The sequence below is a fragment of the Argopecten irradians genome, chromosome 4, assembly GCF_041381155.1.
Source record: "Argopecten irradians isolate NY chromosome 4, Ai_NY, whole genome shotgun sequence".
Lineage (NCBI taxonomy): Eukaryota > Metazoa > Mollusca > Bivalvia > Pectinida > Pectinidae > Argopecten > Argopecten irradians.
The window spans coordinates 32080431-32099492 of NC_091137.1; the positions used below are offsets into that span (position 1 = coordinate 32080431).

Here is a 19062-nt window from a genome sequence, read left to right on the forward strand (position 1 = left end):
CCAATGTGGTTTCTGATAACCAAAGTCTACCACAGGTCTTGGCTCTAGGGAAAGGGCTGCCACAAGGTAGATAGTCCTCCATTTCCTCTTCTGGTAATACCCCACCATATTCAGGGTGGAAACATATGTCATCGTGTACCGATGACAAACGGGCTGACTGAGAGATGGTTGACCCATAAGTCTCCCTAAGCTCCGTTACTGCCGTATTTGGCTCAGCTGTGGTGGTCACCGTCGGGTATTGCCAGTGCGTTAGGGCCTTTGCACTGTCCACCAGGTCAGGGATGACCCAATCAGGTATTGGTTCGTCCAGGGTCCGACATACAGTGATCATGGCTTTCCTTCGTACCTTTGTTGCCTGGGAAATCAGTCGGTATTGGTTGATGTGATTAAGGTAATCACGAATTGCCACTTGAGGCCTTAACGCTGCTGTCAAATCCAAGCAGTCCTTCTTGGATCCTTTCAAGGGGATATAGCAATTCCTATTACCTTGTTGCGTAGACAAGGGTTCCAAACACTCCTTTGTTTTGTTCTGTTCAGGCTTTGATCCCAGATACTCAGGCGATCCCTGCTGATAACAACTGATCAGTCTTCCCTCAGTCTGCTGAACCTGACCTTGTCTTAAGACCAAGGTCACTGCTACCGCAGGATCTAATCTGTGTTCCCGCCCTCGGGAATGCGACACAGCTTCCTGGTGAGCCATATTTAGGTTTTGTGGTTCTTTGGCCCAGACAGGGCTTGGACATGAAGTCTTATCCATCGAGATGTCAGAGGAAGCTGGGGAAACTCTAGCTAAACTAGCATTGAGAGTACACAGAAATGTCTGCAGCTCAACAACCCTTCTTGGTCCCGAGGCCTCCATAGTAAAGGGCTCTGCCATTCCGACATCGACAATCTGGCGTGATATCTCTGGGGGTCCCTCTGGTATGTTGGAGAAAGGAGGCTCGATATCAAGGACATATGAGCCATCTAAGTCATCAAGAAGTGCAGCCGGATTCTTTTGTAATAGAATCATTGGATATCCTAACATAATTGGTGGACCCTTTTGCAGGAATAAAGCCGACACCGGCTCTGGGTTTGCACTCGTGGTTTTCATAGAAAAGGGTGCCACAAGAGCTACCAACCTCTGAATGACAGTTTCATAACCCTGAACATATCCAGGCCTATTTACCTTAAGGATGACTGTTCCTTGAATGTCCACAGGAATCATGATCTCCTTTCCATGATCCTGTACCTCACCAGGTAGGCTGACCACCTCACTGGCCTTTACTCGAGTGTCCTTAGGAATAATGACATCCTTCACTTCCCCCCCTACCAATTTCATCAGAGTTGGACTGGGACTATCAGACATAATCACCTCCTTTTTCTCCTCCCCCACCAATTTCTTCAGATGTGAGGGACTCCAAAACGTATGTAAATGTTTGGGAATTAGTTGATATATCTGGCCGTGTACTTTAGCCACCGACTCCGGGAGTGAGCAACTTCCTCTGGAGAGACACTGATCCTGCACATATCACTGACACCAGTGTGTTCTGCAATTCTCTTAGACTGTTCTTTTAACATCAGTTTTGAACTTGGTGAGAGTCTTGAGTCAATCTCTGAACCATTTCCTGTGAAATCTACCATGGAACGATCCACAATAATATTTTCAACTTTGAGCTCGTCAACAGTTGATAACTTTGGTTTGTATCCCATCTTACTGGGATATTCTTTACTAGAATATCGGGGCTGGCCAGATCCATAACCCTGTCCTGCTGGTGCAGATGACCAACTCCGGCCATTCTTTGCATTGCGCCCTGACTTGTCGAGGATAGTAGGGATCTTGGTAATCATTGTATCCACAGCTTTGGTTAATTTATCCTCTCGTGCAGGCAAGCATCTCTCATGACCCGTCATCCGTTTCATGGAGGACTGCAATTTAGTTTTTGTCACATCACCGTGGCGTAGATAGCTGTGTCGTGATTTGACCTCTTTTGCTGAAGGATATGGAGTCTCTTCATCCTCACTGGAAGATGTTGTTGAAGATGACCAGTTGTCCTCAAGTTTATCCATCGCATCTATTACCTTATCAAGGGATTTATGTTTACCCGTGCCTGCATACAATGCAGCCTCTTGATCTCTACAGCCAATGCAAAAATGGAATATTGCTTTGTTCTCAACATACACTTCAGGTCGATCACGAAATGCCTTTGATGCTAGTGACAGGATCCTATCCCCCCAATCATATAGGTCTTCATCTTTGCGTTGCTCCGCAAGCTGAAACTTGGTCTGTGCGGTTCCTGGTGATTCATCCGATTTAAACCGGCAGTCAAATTCACGGAGGAGTCTTCTATAGGAAATCTTGTCAACCCTTTTCATTACTGATCTGTAGAAATCCCTAGCCTTACCGGCCAAGGCTCTATACAATGCATCTTTGCGTGCTCGGTTGCTCAATCCCGCATTATCCGCATATCTGGTAAACTTCTGTTTGAAAAATAACCAATCAGAGGTCCCATTGAATTTCAATGCCTTAGGTAAAGTCGGCGGATGGACACTTCTCTGAGATTTGGTCGATCTCCGACCACAATCAATATCACTATCGCTATCAGATGGCGTCGTATCCCAACGTGGCCATCTGCACATATAGCGTTTATCCCCGTTGCGAGATTTGGTCGATCTCCGACCATAATCAACATCATCATCACTATCGCTATCAGATGGCGTCGTATCCCGACGTAGCCTTCTGCCCCTATAGCGTTTGTCCCAGTTGTTAGATTTGGTCGATCTCCGACCATAATCAACATCATCATCACTATCGCTATCTGGCCTTCTGTGCGAATAGCGATAGCATCTGTCCCTGTCCGAGTCCGAATCTGAGTGAGATGAATCCACTCGACTAGACCGTCTAGTGGAGACTGGAGGTGACTGGAATCGTCTGGATGTATGTCGACGTGAGTGTGACATACGTGATGATGAATTATCCTCGCTGTCGAGATAGTACTTGCTTGTCGGCTTGGTGGATTTTCTGAATGAACGGTTGTCACGGTGTGTACACTCATCTGTCACATCCCACACTTTTCGACTTTTGCTCTGTCGCTGTGCATTGTTTTCCCAGCTATCTGATACAGCATTTACCCTCTCCGCAAAAGTCTTGGATGTTGTTCTAATACCTGGTTCGACATCGAGACCAAATAGTTTAGGGTTTAGTGTAAAGTCAATCAGGTCAAACAATGACCTTTTGATGTTCACATTGGGTATCTGTGACAGGGACTTCGGTGTAATGTTGCCGTAGAGGTCCTTAAACCTACTGATCTGCTTTGCCACATTTTTACCAACATAGGGAAGTATATGAAAATACTCCTCCTGGCAGAAATTGATTCGTAATGGATAGACTGGGGGCGGTCTTCTAGCCATGCTGACTGATATATATATATTGAAGTTTAACCCAAAAATATATAAAGACAATATCCCAGGAATTATGTGCAAGGTACAGAGTAGAGTGCTGGAATGCTCCAATAACCTATGACACCTCACACTCCTCCCCTTCTTATATTGACAAGATGTGGGAAAAATAACTGTAATCGAAACCGATCACAGATACTGTAAGTAAATTTGATGTCGACATCGACAAACAAATTATCCAATTCTTATAATGGTAACTCGAATATAAATTTAATTGTACTAAAAATAAAATATAACACTGTATAGAAGTATAACTGCTATCGGTACCGACAGAGTATACAAGTGTATATTGTTTTATTTCATACAAACCTGAAAAATATAAACTCAATGTCAAGTATAAACAAATACAAAATTACCCCTAGTGAGTGATGCGTGTTACTGGATGGTTTGATAAAAAAAAATATATATATATAGAATAAATACAAGTCAAAATCTGATCGACGCCGACAGAAATTTAAACAAGAAATATGTGAATATCACACCTTTCTTATTATAAACAGTTCATTCAATTTAGAAAACCAACCAGTAAAATATGAGCACAAAAGCTAAATGATACTACAATATCATAGTATCACAGCAATCACGATTAGATATGTCAAAATGTAAACAATATCAGCTGAATATATAGCAACCGGAAACAGGAAGTATATTAGCGGAAGAACCCAGTGCGAGTCTCGCTCTGAGATGCCACTAAATATTCACCTTCCAAAATTAATTTAGCATAAAAAAACGAAATATAAAATACAGGGCCGAAAAATGGTTGCTTTGTAAATATTAATGAAAAAATAAACCTATACAATAAACAACAGTACCAACTCGCAATATACTAATCCTTGGGGTACACGTGTGTGCTACTACGACGTGCTACCGCGCACGTGGTTCACACATAGTCGTCCCCGACCAGTTTATCCTCGTCGCCAATGTTGTGAAAACTGAATGTAACACAGTCCGCTGAATGACTGGCTCACCTACTCCGCGTCGCGGGCTCGACAGCAAGCGTAGACGCCATCGTTGGGCTGTGTCTGGCTCCAAATAGCTCCAATACAGGGGTGGTCAACAACTCACACGTCCGTTTCGGTTGGGGCTAGGTCTGGAACTGGGGCTCAAGCGGGAGCCCCAACGTCACTTCCGGTAGTGTCCGGTCAGGGGTCTTCGGGACGCTTGACATCCCTGGGCAATTTTCACTACACAACTGTCGTTGTTGTTGAAAAGAACCCTCCATTGAAACGCCCACTCAAAAAATGAACGAAAATGTTGGGAAACTATCCAATATTTACGATAAAAAACACCTACATATATGGAAATATGTAATTCAACTTTATTTACTTGGTTTCGCTCGAAGCGAGACGGTTCTTTGATGCGGAGGAAAAGATTCATTCACTAAACCGAATGAGAGTGTACTCCTTTTTACTTCCGTGGGAAATACATAATCGCATTTGCAAACAGTACCAGTGATTTTAAACAGTGTGTAATATCACTGGAACAATATAAAAATACTCAAAAAACGTCAAAGAATTACTTTACAATACATACCTTTGCTATGAGCCAAGAAAAAGACGGCACCGCCGTACGAATTTCTCGATATCGTAAAGATGACGTAATTTCGGTGAATGTGACGTCACTTTTTAGCGGGATTGAATGACGTTTCATTCACCGGAAGGTTAAAATTCTGGGTCAAGTTAGAAAAGGTACCGTCAGATATGGAACAGATTCACGTGATCGTATTGACGGATAAATCACAAGTTTATCCGGCAGTAGTTATCTGTCAGTATGTGGGGCAGTTGCAGGATAAGTAGGCTATGCATTCTGCTTTGGCTAAGTTGACAAATTACAAACCGGTTCTACTGATCGTAGAAACATCACCGATACGCATTGCTTAATTAATGCGTAATAAGAATATACACCAAATAAAAATATACGGTACAAAATAATCACCAAGGATATTTTTTTTTAATCTTTTTTTCGAGACCTTTTTATTTTGAACTTGAAGAACAGCTATTCATAAACCCCTGACTATGGCATTCAATCAATATTATTCGTGGAAGAATGCTAAAAATAGATTTAGTCACTTCAGAAGTGGGTCTGTGGGAAAAGACCATTTCCTTTTTGTATCAAGTAAACATTTAAGTAATTGAAGTGCGGTAAAAGAAAATATTCAACAGTAGAACCGTTGGCCTTAACGATGCATGAAACTTGTATACTCAAAAAGGTCACGTTCACGTTCACGTTCATATAAAGGTTGGCTGTGATTAGTTTCATTATCATGTTGGTTTCTTATCACCGAACCCAATAACAATCCACCAGCCATAACTAGGCCTAATCCAGGAATTCCACCCAGAGTTAGTGCAGCAGCGCCACCTATTGCTACTGTACCCAACATACCCTGAAAATAAGTAACAGAAAGGGCATCATAATTATAAGTATAAAATGAACTGCAATGATTTTTATATCTACTTTGGGATAAATACTTATACTTAATGCGCGGTTTAAACGCAAGAAGTATAATATTAAAATTTGGACTGTATTTCCCATGGCGATGCAACGGAAATGTAAACATTCTTTCTTATCATTGTGATTGTCTTTATTTCCACTATTGTAAAATAGGTCTTATCATTAACAATTAAATAAAAATCAAAGTTATCAAGTATGTATTATATATTAACATTGGTATCGTCCGTCTAGAAAATGTACATGTGATTGGTCCTATGTTACATATGCAGTGCCTTACTTCCTTAATAAATACCGACGAATTTACATTCATGAGGAGCCTGCACTTTAGCACTTTTAATTTTATTTTAAAGATGATTCTCAAACGTTAACACTTTCTAAAAAGATTCGTATATATTGTTTGTGATTTATTGTTCAATTATGCATGTAATTTTGATTAATTTTACCTGTGCGGAAAATTTCTTGCCATATCTTAGTTTGGAAGCAAAGTGTTCACAGTTGTTCGTCAAAAAGTGCATATCTTCCACCGTTCCAACTAAAGCCCTAGCTTCTCTTCCGATTAAGAAGGAAGGCCGAGGCTGTCTGAAAAGTAATATACATGTTTAATAACAGTGTTATACCAGCTGAAATATTCAGGTTAACTGACTAACGTTTAGCAATAAGATACAAATATGCATAAAACGTTATTTAGTTGACATTGTTATTGGTGATGCTACGTTTAGCCTTGCTTCACTAATTAGTCACTCCAAGAATGATATACATGGGTATGCATAATATTGAATTGCCTGACGTCGTCTTGATTGTTGTGCTTTTTAGCCATTCCTCCTTTAGCGACGTCCCAGAAGTTTTCCATTTTCACCATACCCTTGCCAATAAATTGTACACCAGAGAACCAGCCGTTTTCGACTCCTGTCAAGTGGATCACATCTTCGTTCCCTGTAGATAATCATTACATTTAAACTATGACGCCGATTGGGACTTTATCTTTTTGTAATCAAAATAAATTTTCTGTTAACAAAATTGAATTCCGTCATAAAAAAAATCATTTTCGTCTTACAAAATTATCTTCCAGCACACAAAATTCATTTTTGTGACAAAAATTTTTGTGAGTTTTGTCAGACTAAAGTGAAAATCGACCATAAAATTCAATATCTATACAAAATTCATTTCTGTCATTACAAAATTCATTTTTGTGGACGAAACTGAGTTTTGTTTGACAAAAATGAAAATTGAACACAAAATTCAATTTTGAGTTACAAAAACCAATTTTTTCACTGAATCCAAATATGGATTTATGCAATTAAACTGTTTCATCACGATTGTGTAACGTGGCCTTTCATTCGACAAAGTGGCCGTTGGTATGGCACGCGCACACGGTGTTAAACCAATAAACCAATATGTCATTACATAATGCGTACATACAGAAATGGACACTGTATAGAAAATAGTCTTTCAAGGGAAATGCACATGTATTGTCATAAGCGTAATGCTTACGCACATAATCAATAAATATTCGCTCAGTATCACAACTTCCAAGTCTGGTTACACTTCGCCAAAGAATGAGTGAACTCTAAGCGGTTAGCAGCCTACAAGTAAAGGTCAAACATGGACTCATTTGCATACTTAACTGATGAAAATGAATTCTGTCGAGAAGAAATGAATTCTGTCGAGACGAAAATGACTTCTGTCCACAAAAATGAAATTTGTAATAACAAAAATGATTTTTGTCCACTGAAAGATAATTTTGTTTAACAAAATTTATTTTTGTCATTACGGAAATTAAGAAAAAAAAAACCAACATTTTTGTAAGACGAAAGTGATTTTGTTACGACAGAATTCAATTTTGTGTTCACAAAATTGAATTTCGTAATGACTTTTGTCCACTGAAAGATTATTTGTATAACAAAACTTATTTTTGTAATATGTTATAAATTTCGTTAATCTGAATTAATTTTTGATGAACAAAATTCATTTTGATGACTTAAGCTGTAAAAATTATTGACATTCACAAATACGCATGATGTTTTATAAACATATATCACTGCGAAAGTATGAAAACAAATTTCAGATGTCAGTATGACTTCATAGCTTGACTGCATATATTCATTTAAAGGCACATTAGACATTTTAAACACAACACAACTAAAATATTTAGAAGAAAAAAATTATTAAACTCAGTAAGTAACTTGTTCGGGCATAAGTACTAATTAAAACTACAGGTTTGGCATTCTTGGGGAGGAAATTGAAACAGAACATAATCTTTCATGGAATCATCAAGGGAAATTCAAACTTTTAGGGGTTGAATATAATTTATCAAAAGAAAACATTTTATGAAGATAATTTTACTGACAAATTGAAATCTATCGAATCTCTTCTCTCAGATTGGTATTTTAGAAACCTGTCTTTTATTGGGAGAGTGACTGTTATCAAAACTTTAGCATTTCCCATTATTGTACAAATATTAACTGTAATTCCTAGTTCACATTTTAAGATCCTAAAGAAATTTCAAGTATTATTTTTTCATTTTTTTTATGGAATAGTTAAGTTGACAAGCTTAAGCGAAATCTTTTAATTGGTGACTATAATGACGGCGGTCTAAAAGTTCCGGATATTTTTTCTTACAGCAAATCTTTAAAACTTATCTGGATAAAAAAATGCTTAGACACAAATAATTACGCAGATTGGAAATAATTATTAATTGATGAAATTGATCATTTTGGAGAATATGGAGCTTAACAAAATGGGGTCTAGATGAAGTTATAAAAAGGCACAATTTTGGAAAGTTTTGGAGTGAAATTTTGTCTATTTGCGGAAATCTGTACGACATCCCCCCAGCAGCCCCAGAAGTTGTTCTCTCTCCCAGCCTCTATGTTCAATAAAGAAATAAAAGTTAATAGAAAAAAAAATTCAAAAATATTATGCAATGAAGGCGTTTTCTATTTTAACGACATTATAGACGAAAACGGAAATATTATGTCTGTTAATAATCTTGTTCAGAAATATCATGTAAATATCAATTTTATGTGTTAAAATAGTATCATTAGCGCAATACCTAGAGACTGGAGAATGGTATAGAACTATGGCAAAAATATTGAAAATGTTTTACATGATAATTTAAAACAGATCAGAATACTTGAAAACCTCAGCAAACTCATGAAAAATGCCATGTTGGTTTAGATGTTTACATTAGTAAAGATCAATGGGAAAGCATTCATGCTACTCCATTTCAGGAGACAAAGGACTCAAAATTACAAACTTTACAATTTAGAATCTTCTTCACAAATTCTATGCTTTTAAAACATAATCTTTTAGAACATCAGGAATGTAGTTTTTGTAGTGGGGCATCTGAAACAATATTACAACTTTTCTGGAATTGTCCACATAGCCAAGCACTCTGGGCAGGTCTAATAAATTCTGCTAATCTTAAATATAATGTTGTATTAGAAAGAAATCCTGTTATTTTCCTATTTATCTGGTAGAAAACATTCAATTGACAGGTCTAAATGTATACATATTATTGGTTAAAAAATATATATCTTTAATGCGACAATATGATAATATTCCAAATTGTGAAATATGTAGGACATTTATTAGAAATTACATAGCAATTGATCAGTATTCGACCTATATGCTTACCCCAAACGCAGCAAACAAGAACCGACAGAAATTGGAAAGTATCTAGCTTATTTTAGAATAAAGTATTATTTTAACTTTATTAACATATATTGTATCTGTGATACATGTATTCATGGAGAGCATTTAGAAAATTGTAACTTTTATATGTGATTGATTCAATAAGAAATGTTCCCCCAAAAAATTTATTAGTTTTTCAGAATGAAGGTTATGGCATTTCTTAATTCAGTAGCAATAGTGTGATAACAAAAACGAGTGTATTGAACTGTATTCTATGGTAATATATTGTATATGTGTTCTGCGACGTAGTCATTCCCAATCTGTAGTCCAGTACACCAAAGTAAATGACTACTTTCTATTATTTTTAGTCTTTTGATTTGTGTTAAAGTTACGTTAAAGGAACACTTACTGTAAGCGTATTTATTTTGTGTGTACATATTAAGTCAAATTTTAGCGCAAACGAAAAAAAATCCCAATAATTAGTTATTAGCGCGGATATAGATAAGCGCATTTCAGTGGTTCAATACCAGAGAAACCCTTTTGCAAACGTTAGTGTTGTACATGAAATGGCGTTTCGAAAAGCGTTAAAATAAGTACGTTTACAGCATTTATCAATAAGTCAAAACTATCATCGTGTTTTGGTGTGTATTATTTACTGCTAGTACTTACCTACATAAATTCCATAATGCTTAAACAGCACTCTCTGAAATTCTACTATGTCTCCAATTGTCAACTCCTTTAGAACTTTTAAATTGTGTTGTCGGGTTCTCTGGAAAAACACATGTCCAGTTTGACAAAAGTTTCAAAAACACTGACCTCTTGAAGCACTTTAGTTGAACTTGAAGTTTTCAAAGATCGCCAATATATTTTATAACTTTTTTTTATTTTACTTTTATTGTTATTTATAACCGGGTATCTATCTCATTGCATTTACCTGGTCGAATGATTCCTTTCCATATCGTAGAGAGAAAGCAAACTCTTCACTGTTTTTCCACGTATTGTCTCGGCTCCCCACCAAAGCATGAGCTTGTCTTTTGATTTCATGAGAAGGTCGAGGCCGCCTGGAATAACGAAGACAAAATTTAATTTTAATAAATTAAGATATCGAGATGACACATTTGCAAATATAATTGTTGGGTATTATTGATAACTCCATGTGCTTCATAAAATAATTAAATTGATTTAATTGATATTATGATCACCTGAAATCATCGTTATTGTTGGTCTTTTCAGCTTTACAGCCATCAGCGACCTTCCAGAAATTCTCCTTCACCACAGTCTTGTATGTGAATTGCCCACCAGATCCTTTCAGATGAACAATACTTTCATCTCCTACAATGGAAAAAAACTCTTCTGACTTTCAGTCTGGACAGAAATTGTTTCGAACATTTTTTTTACTGTGACCCATGAGGTAGTGTTTTGAGTGAAACACCTTTCGCCAAAGAGGGAAATTCTCGTTATACTCTACAAATGTCAACCATCTTAACTCTCGTTAAGACTAATAGAATCTTTCATCCCATTTGGAGAATCTCAACCCGAGGAGTAAGATTATGAAGTTGTCAAACACGAGGCTGTGCCGAGTGTTTGACAGCTTAAGAATCTTTTCCCGAGGGTTGAGATCTTCTGTCTCAATCGAAAGAGGGTGAATGATTCTTGTTCTCTTACCCTATGTTAGCACTTGCATAGATCTCGTGTAATTTGTCTTTTCCCTAAGGTGAGATAGACAAATCTCACACCAGTAAAATTGCGGTAATTCCTGTTCGGGATAAGAGAAAAATCCCCCTATGTGTTAATGTGTGAGTGATTTGGAACTGATTATATTAGCTTATGTCCCATTCAATTACATTCGTGTACATTATAGATAAATAAAAAAACTTACAATCACTTTTACATGTTTACTAATCAGAACACACTGACCACATCGCCGAAAAATGACACATCAGAAACATCAATTCGCATCGATTGACATTTACAGGAAAAGTGTCTTTTATCAAAACACTCAAGTTTTTAGTTTGTAAAATTTTACATACCTACATAAACTCCCCAGTGAGCCCCTCCCTGAAATTTCACTAAGTCTCCAATCCTCAACCCATTGAGAACGCCTTCGTTGTGTGGTGTGTTCGAGATATAAGCTGACATAGTTTAGCAAGTTATCTGTAAAAATAAATGAAATTCAAACTTTTTGGATTATGAGTGTGCACATGTATTTAAGTTATTTCATACTGATGGATGTAGAATATATCTCAGTGAGATGACAACATTGGGATTTCTATAAATGATCTTATCTTTTACTTGATCACTGTACTATATTTAAAAACAAATCAAATGTAACACGGTAACAGTCTTACCGTATGGAGAAACCTGATTAGTCTATAACACGTTGCATCAAAATTAACATATAAAGCTTTCAAGACCCAATAATTTTAATTTTCGATATTCGATTAATTGGATTAAATAAAGGTAAAGGTGTTTAAGTGATGAACATGCTGATACATAAACAATTCGTAAATACTTTTGTTTTAGTTACATAACAATTAATAAGCTGACATATATATAGAATCTTACATGACTGTTCATTTCATACGAGATTTAATGAAAAGAGTCTAAAAGGTTTTTTTTTTATTTTTGCGAGCCTTGGCGAGAAAAAATTAAAACTTCCAGACGAGTTTCATAAAATCTCATATGAAATGAACACAAATTTAAGATAGTTTCTATCACATAACTACAAAAACCTACATAACAAAGAATTTCACGTCAAAATGTTTCCGAAAATCCAGCAGAGGCCGCCATTTTTTCCCGCCGTCCTCGTAATTCTGACGTCACGTCATTTTTCTGGACGTCATTTTATTGTTTCTGTCTGACCTCACAGTGAATTTCCAGCCAATGAAAATGACTCCAGGTCATATTACACTAGTGACATGCGCAAAAATATTATACGGGCGAAATCACTGGATATCAGGCGGATTATGTGATAAAAAACTATTCATTTATTGTCATAGACTTTTAACTTAACTGGATAAGGTGCTAGTTGTCCAGGAAAACTGACTCTTACACAACTGGACATGTTTTCTCCTGGTACTCCAGTTTTCTTTACAAACACAATCCGGCGTTTTCTTAAATGACATGGGTTAATCTTTAAACAAGATGAAACTTAATAAGGGTTTTAATGACGGTTTTGATACAGCGATAAAAGATTATTTCATATTCATATATGATTATATATGAAAATGATAATATTGTTAAAACCATACCTGTGACTAATCTGACGTTGGTTCCTAAATAGCATCCACCCTTGAACAAGCTCAAAGCAAACCTCAGCGAGGGATATACATGTATATATAATAGATATCGAGTACACGTGATAGCCTCGTAATGTCACGTGAACTATGTTACAGATAGATAAAAGAAAAATAAATAACTATATTTCAGAAAACGTTAATATGGGTCTGGTTAATTAATTAAATTTTGCAGAAGTTCTGTGTAGTTATTAATTCCCTCCTTTTATTATTCGTCGTCAAGTTTGACTTGGGTTCGCGCCATTAAGGGATTCCTGTGTGTAAACTTGCCATATCAGAAGCAAAACTATTTCAAAATCATTAAGCTGGATTTCTAAATAACAACCTGTTTCTTTTTTTCGTAAAACATCTTAAACTGACTGTACATACAATGTAAGATTTAATAATTTCTTTAACCACAGGAACTGCGTAAGATAAAAAAGATTGTATGTTGTTTTGTTGATTAAACAACTTATAAAAGAAATATTTTCGTCAATTAGGACGAGTTCCCATTGTTGAGTGGTGTACTATCTGCATGATTTGGGAGGCTGTGGTATTTTGTGTTGTATCTCCTTTAGGGGGCCGCGATGGCCGAGTGGTTAAGATGTCCCGACATATTACCGCTAGCCCTCCACCTCTGGGATGCAGGTTCGAATCCCATGTGGGGCAGTTGCCATGTACTGACCGCTGGTCGGTGGTTTTTCTCCGGGTACTCCGGCTTTCCTCCACCAACAAACCTGGCACATCCTTACATGACCCTGGCTGTTAATAGGACCTTATATTAATAAAGAAAAACCTTGTGAGAGTTGAACTTTTGTTTTATTACTATCTCACTGAAGCATGCCATCAGAAACATCAAACACGAACACCACCCGGTCACATTATACACATACTGACAACGGGAACACCATTAGTCCAACTCCATTAATTCTAAGCGCAAAGCAGAAGCAGTAATGGTAACTACCACTTTATAGACAATGGAGTCTATGGGATAAAACCCAGGTACTTCCTCACAGTGGCGAGCGCTCGTCTTAAAGCCAGAAGTGGGGTGTGTCAAGAGAGACGTCAAGCAGAAGAAAGTCAGATAGAAAGAAGATTAAACTAAGATACCTTTTACTATCATGCAATGGGGTAGCAGATAATTCTTTATGGAAACCATATGGTGATCACTCAAATATATACAATTTCTATATTGGTATCCACACCTAGTCTGTTTCTCTATGACCTTCATGTTGGCTAATCTTTAGATATTGTAAAGTTCAGACAAATGTTTTATCGCTATATGTAATCAGTTTATAATGGCTTCAGATAGACACGGTTTACATTGGCGCGATAGGATATCTACCTATATATATTTCAGAGAAACAAAAACGAAACTAAAAATACCCGAAACAATTATTTCGTTGATTTCATATACAGTTAACGAATTAATACAATGTGAAAAGAATAATGTATGCAGAGTCATGTTGCATTGAACATTGGGAGAGGCCTGAAGGAATGTAATAAGGGTTGCCTTACTTTAGAATACAATCACATACAGAAAAAAGAAAATGTTACAATATTTATTTATTTTGGTAATCCATTTATATTTATGTCTAAAGAGGCTAAATGTCCTACCTTTCTGATAATTAAGTCATCAGCAAACGTAATTTGTAGGGGTAACAATGTTGTTTCTCAGTAATTTCTTATCGTTTCTCAATGCCTTCGTTCTTACAAGTTATTACACACATTAGATGTCTATCTGCTTACACGTAAACTGACACTTGGTATTCTATCAGTAGAATCGCGAAAGACACAAATCACTGTTTTAGAACAATAAATCTATCAACAAGGTTAAGCTGAATTAACTTGTCACGTATGGCATACTGTAAATCGAATTTCTTTCGCGGCTACTAAATTTTGCGATATCCCTTCTCAAAATCAGTTCGCGAATACTACCTTTCGCGGATTTACCAATTAGCATTAGATAACTTTCAATGTGAATGAGAAAGATGTAAATTCGCGGAGATAAAATGTCTCCGAAAGTAAATATTATGCTTGACAAGCATCATATCACATACTACTATAGGTCTACTTTAAAGTATGTCCTTTTATTTTTAAATGGTGTCTTCTGCTTAAAATAGAAAAGAAAATAAACAAAGAGAGCTTCGCTCTTACCATGCCGTGCATGATTCATATTACACAACTAATCTACCTTGTACACACATCCCGGTTTTTGCGTTAAGAAACAACACACCACTGAAGTCTCGTTTATATATCGATCATTTTTATCAGAGTAACCTTATACTAGGTTGTTTAGTGTTATCTTCAGTCCTACATTGTTGAGATAGATATATTATCACTTCTATTTCAGGGAAAACAAAACGAAACCGAAATCTCTCATCATAAATATTCTATTAATTTCACATAGTGAAATAATTATGTTAATACCAACTTGAATTATATTGGTTTATTTCATATTTAACTAAATATATATTTGAATAAGATCCAACAAGTTTATCTAAAATGATAAGATATTACTATAAAAGAGAAAAAGTATCTCATAAAGTTGAATAAATATCTAATAAAAAATATGACATATCACATAGCCTAAGATATCTTATATTATATGGATGTATTGTGGATTAACTTTGCTCTGTGGATACTGATAGTCAGGATTTTGGTTCTATCAATCGCGGTGAATGCTACCGCCATGTATCATCGTCAACAATCCACATGTTCCAAGCCGTCTTTTTCTCCTTTCTACCAAATGAAGACATATTGGCCCACTGAATGGAAGTTGGGCCGAGTGACTTCGCTAGATGGTGTTCAGGTACTTTTGTATATATCGAAAGGTCTTTTATGTACCAAAAAAGCAATCCAAAGTTCACCGAATTCAAGTTTTTGAATGACATCTTCAGCCATGCACAAACTATTTATTTCATTGTGTTCACAATTTTCTTTCTGTCATTTAAAGTTGTACGGTCCATCACTTTCGCTCTTTTTGTCTTAGTGAAAACTGTTTAAGTGTTATATACATTTTTCTCCGTCTATCCGAGTTTTAAACTTTCTAATTTTACCACTTCTTATAAAGTTGAAGTACTGGAAGTATTTTTAATTAGAAAAGTGAAAAATCTTTTTAAAGTGTACACGTAAAGGATATGCTCGAAAGATGCCGAATCATTCCGAACTCTTCCGAACATCGCCGCGACAATCTCGAAGTAACACGAGAGCTGTGAAACCAAGAAAATGTCAATAATTTTTCGTAAACAAAACATGTGGTCGACCTCAGCAGACTGAATCTACAAAGAATAATGCTCGCACATTACCATACATTGTATTTGATACACACAAAATTGAATTACGGCAATGTGTGAATTAGATGTTTCAAATACTCGTTCTGTGGACATATACTAGCACGATTTGCTCATATTAGCTAGAAGGAAAACGTAATCAAACACATGAGCGCTTAAACGCTAGTTACCTGGATCACCACGTGCAGGTCGTGTGGACGTCAGTCACGTGATACGATTCGGAATACCAACAAAACCCGAAGGTACTGAACATGGCGGTGATTGAAGGCGCTTTATTCAAAACCAGGAATATATGATCCCTAAATTTCGGCTCTCTTATAGGTCGACATATGCTTTTGGGGAGCTAAATCATCAAGTTACATGTCCATGTTCAAATATCAAATGTTTAAGCGACATATCGTTACAGTGAAATTAGCATGAAATATAACTTTAAGGACAAATCCATAAATTTGTTCGATACGAATTCATACCTGTTGTCGTCTACTCTCAAGAAGCTGGAACAAGCATCTCCAAAAGCTGCTCGTTCCAGCTTTTACACGCCGACAAATTCCTTCACCACGTTTGTTCATGTTCTTCCTTTCAGACTACCCTTTAATGTAAACGCCCTTTATTATATCAACTTTGCCATATTTACACAGCTGCCTTTTTACATGAGGTAGGAACACACTCTTGGTGTAGTCATCAAACATGTTGGCGACACCAGGAAGCAACATATTGAAACCAGCTGCTCCATCTAGGATCACAGTAGTGTAAGTAGTCCAATTCAACAGATTTGTTTTCACCGTAGGTATAAAACCAATTCTCGCTGTATTTGGTTTATGAGAGCGGAGAGTGGTTGGTGGTCGAGAGTAAAAAACTGGTGCTTGTCCAATCACAGTAAATAATTTTCCCTCTGATGACAAGAAAGAAACTCATAGTGCATTTTTGCACAACCCTACATGCAGCATTCCAATTATCACTATATATTTGTCCGCCATCTTGGATTTTAACCGGAAGTGGGCTTTATATTTCAAAATATGTAAGCGATACAACAATATAAATATCAATATAAATGTTTAAATCAGCCATAATAACATTACAGATATGGACATAAAGTGTTCAGATATAATTTACAGTGATTTTAAACATATGCGTCCGCTATATTGGATTTTCACTGGAAGTAGGACTATTTGGCGATGGATCCATATCTGAAATGTTTTATAACACCCCAAAGTTTGTTAAGACCAAATTTCATGTTTTTATCACAAAACGCAGAATTCTTCTTAAAAAATGGAATTCGATCTTCTACTTTCAGGATTCTCTGCCGTTAGACAACATTACATCATTTAACTTCTCTCATAAAGAAGTTCAGATTATTCTGACGTTCTATCATTTTATATATATTTGTTTTGTAACTGTTGAAGAGCGAATTATTCTGACGTCTATCTGGTTTTTTTATTAGTTGGTCTTATAGCCGATCGATACAAAGCCTATATAAAAAGCCGATAGAACGTCAGAATAATTCAGACTTCTGATAAAGTAGATGGAAGTTGTCCCAAGTCAAATGCTTACCCCAGTAACATATGTACCATCAATCCAGGAAGATATAAAAGAGAAAACAAAGGTTTTCTATTAAAGTTTGAGAGCTATTTTGTTATTCTAATTGTTCTCTTTAATGTAAGAAGTATTGATAATTACATTTATGTATATTTTCCTAACTAAAAACTAAGAAATTGGTACAAACTTCCCTCATTATCCCCAAGTCCTTGATTAATGGCCTCTTTATTTCGATTATTCACACTTTTTACAATATAGGTACGGTGTATATACTGCAACATGGTTATTTAAATAAATGTATATTGTTACTATTATGTTTTAAATCTGCCAATGAAAAGTAAAACAAAAATTGTTATAGTTTTTTATTTTATTTCATTCAAAAGTTTTGCATACGCCCCAGTGATATTTATTATTGTTTCTGCAGAAGTGACTTTAACTTTGTTAAAGATCCCTAGTTACCAATGTTGGAATCGGTAGGCATAAAAGGTTGCGTTACTTGTACTTGTATTTCAAAACACCAGTTTCCGTCGATCTCTTGGGTAGTCGCTAAATAAAGGTTTGAATATATATAGAATAAAAAATTTATTAATTTTCAATTTGACGAATGTTGTTGCGTCTGGTGATATATAACAGAAACACGTCTGTACTTTTTCAAGCTATGTAGTATTTTCACGGGCAGATCACACCAAGCTAAAGTTCAATGTAGATGACAATCAGTGTATAGGTACATGTATATACAACTGAGGATACAAGCTTTTATATCTTCTTCGCAGCTTCCCAGATATATAACTTTTCCACCTTATGTTTATCTTATTTGTTTTTACATATCAAGCTTTAGTTCATTTCTTCATTGAAAATATATAAACAAATGTTAAATTAATAAATATATAATTTGCAATGATAAGTGAATTAACACAGTTTAAATATCAGAGTTAAATTATATAAACTATCCAGTTGAGAATGTTATCACTATTTTGTAATGCTTTGCTATAGCCACGAGAGTGGATTCGGTACATAGCCTTACTGACACTCCTTAGTCCTTGCGATTGAACCAAGATCGGATTAAGCCTCCGACCACAACAACAGCTCCTCCAATAAGTATAGTGGCTATCGCAGTGTCCGCCTATAACGGGATAAATTTAGAATCATGACCTGCGCCTGGGTGTTCAAACAATGATTGGGCTAATCACAGTTTACAGTTGAAGCTAACTTGACAAAACTTTACTAATTTCTAAGTACTCCTTTCTTTACCTATTCGCCGATTTTAGAAAAGATGCAATCACAGGTATTGCAGCAAACTAGCAATGAAAATTTCAATAATCACGTGATTAAGCTTATTACTGTTTGAACAACTAATTGACAATTCTGTATTTGGATATTACAGAGTTATTTGTCCTTGCGGGTAGGTATTGATTGCGACGCCATGTGTTAGCGAGCAT

General features: G+C 36.1%; 3 protein-coding genes across 4 annotated transcripts in view; all 3 read right to left on the reverse strand.

The window, feature by feature from the left end:
* The window catches only part of LOC138321320 (uncharacterized), a 167670-nt gene that overhangs the window by 49341 nt on the left and 99267 nt on the right, over window positions 1-19062 (reverse strand). The window lies entirely within an intron of this gene.
* LOC138322477 (uncharacterized) lies at window positions 4653-12851 on the reverse strand. Of its 2 annotated transcripts, none has more exons than XM_069266503.1 (7): window positions 12771-12851; window positions 11550-11673; window positions 10722-10851; window positions 10454-10580; window positions 10189-10288; window positions 6333-6822; window positions 4653-5821 (listed from the first exon to the last, which is right to left on the reverse strand). In XM_069266503.1, the coding sequence occupies exons 2-6, from the start codon at window positions 11656-11658 to the stop codon at window positions 6623-6625; spliced, it is 666 nt and encodes a 221-aa protein (XP_069122604.1). In that variant the 5' UTR covers window positions 11659-11673; window positions 12771-12851; the 3' UTR covers window positions 4653-5821; window positions 6333-6622. The 2 variants fall into 2 exon arrangements, with proteins under 2 accessions (XP_069122604.1, XP_069122605.1); XM_069266504.1 differs by lacking the exon at window positions 12771-12851 and adding an exon at window positions 12572-12669.
* LOC138322237 (phospholipase A and acyltransferase 4-like) overlaps window positions 18023-19062 on the reverse strand; it is a 118673-nt gene continuing 117633 nt past the window's right edge. Inside the window, exon 4 of the mRNA XM_069266281.1 lies at window positions 18023-18746. Coding sequence (XP_069122382.1) covers window positions 18657-18746 — 90 coding nt within the window. The 3' untranslated portion in view covers window positions 18023-18656. The remainder of the gene's footprint in view (window positions 18747-19062) is intronic.

What these genes read in the sequence shown, in the direction of transcription:
- LOC138322477 (XM_069266503.1), bottom strand. Translation starts at nt 11,658, where the DNA reads ATGTCAGCTTATATCTCGAACACACCACACAACGAAGGCGTTCTCAAT. An exon ending in AACAATAACGATGATTTCAG is followed by an intron (nt 10,581 to 10,721) that starts GTGATCATAATA and finishes TCGTTATTCCAG; the next exon opens with GCGGCCTCGACCTTCTCATG. An exon ending in GCATTATGGAATTTATGTAG is followed by an intron (nt 6,823 to 10,188) that starts GTAAGTACTAGC and finishes GATTATCTACAG; the next exon opens with GGAACGAAGATGTGATCCAC.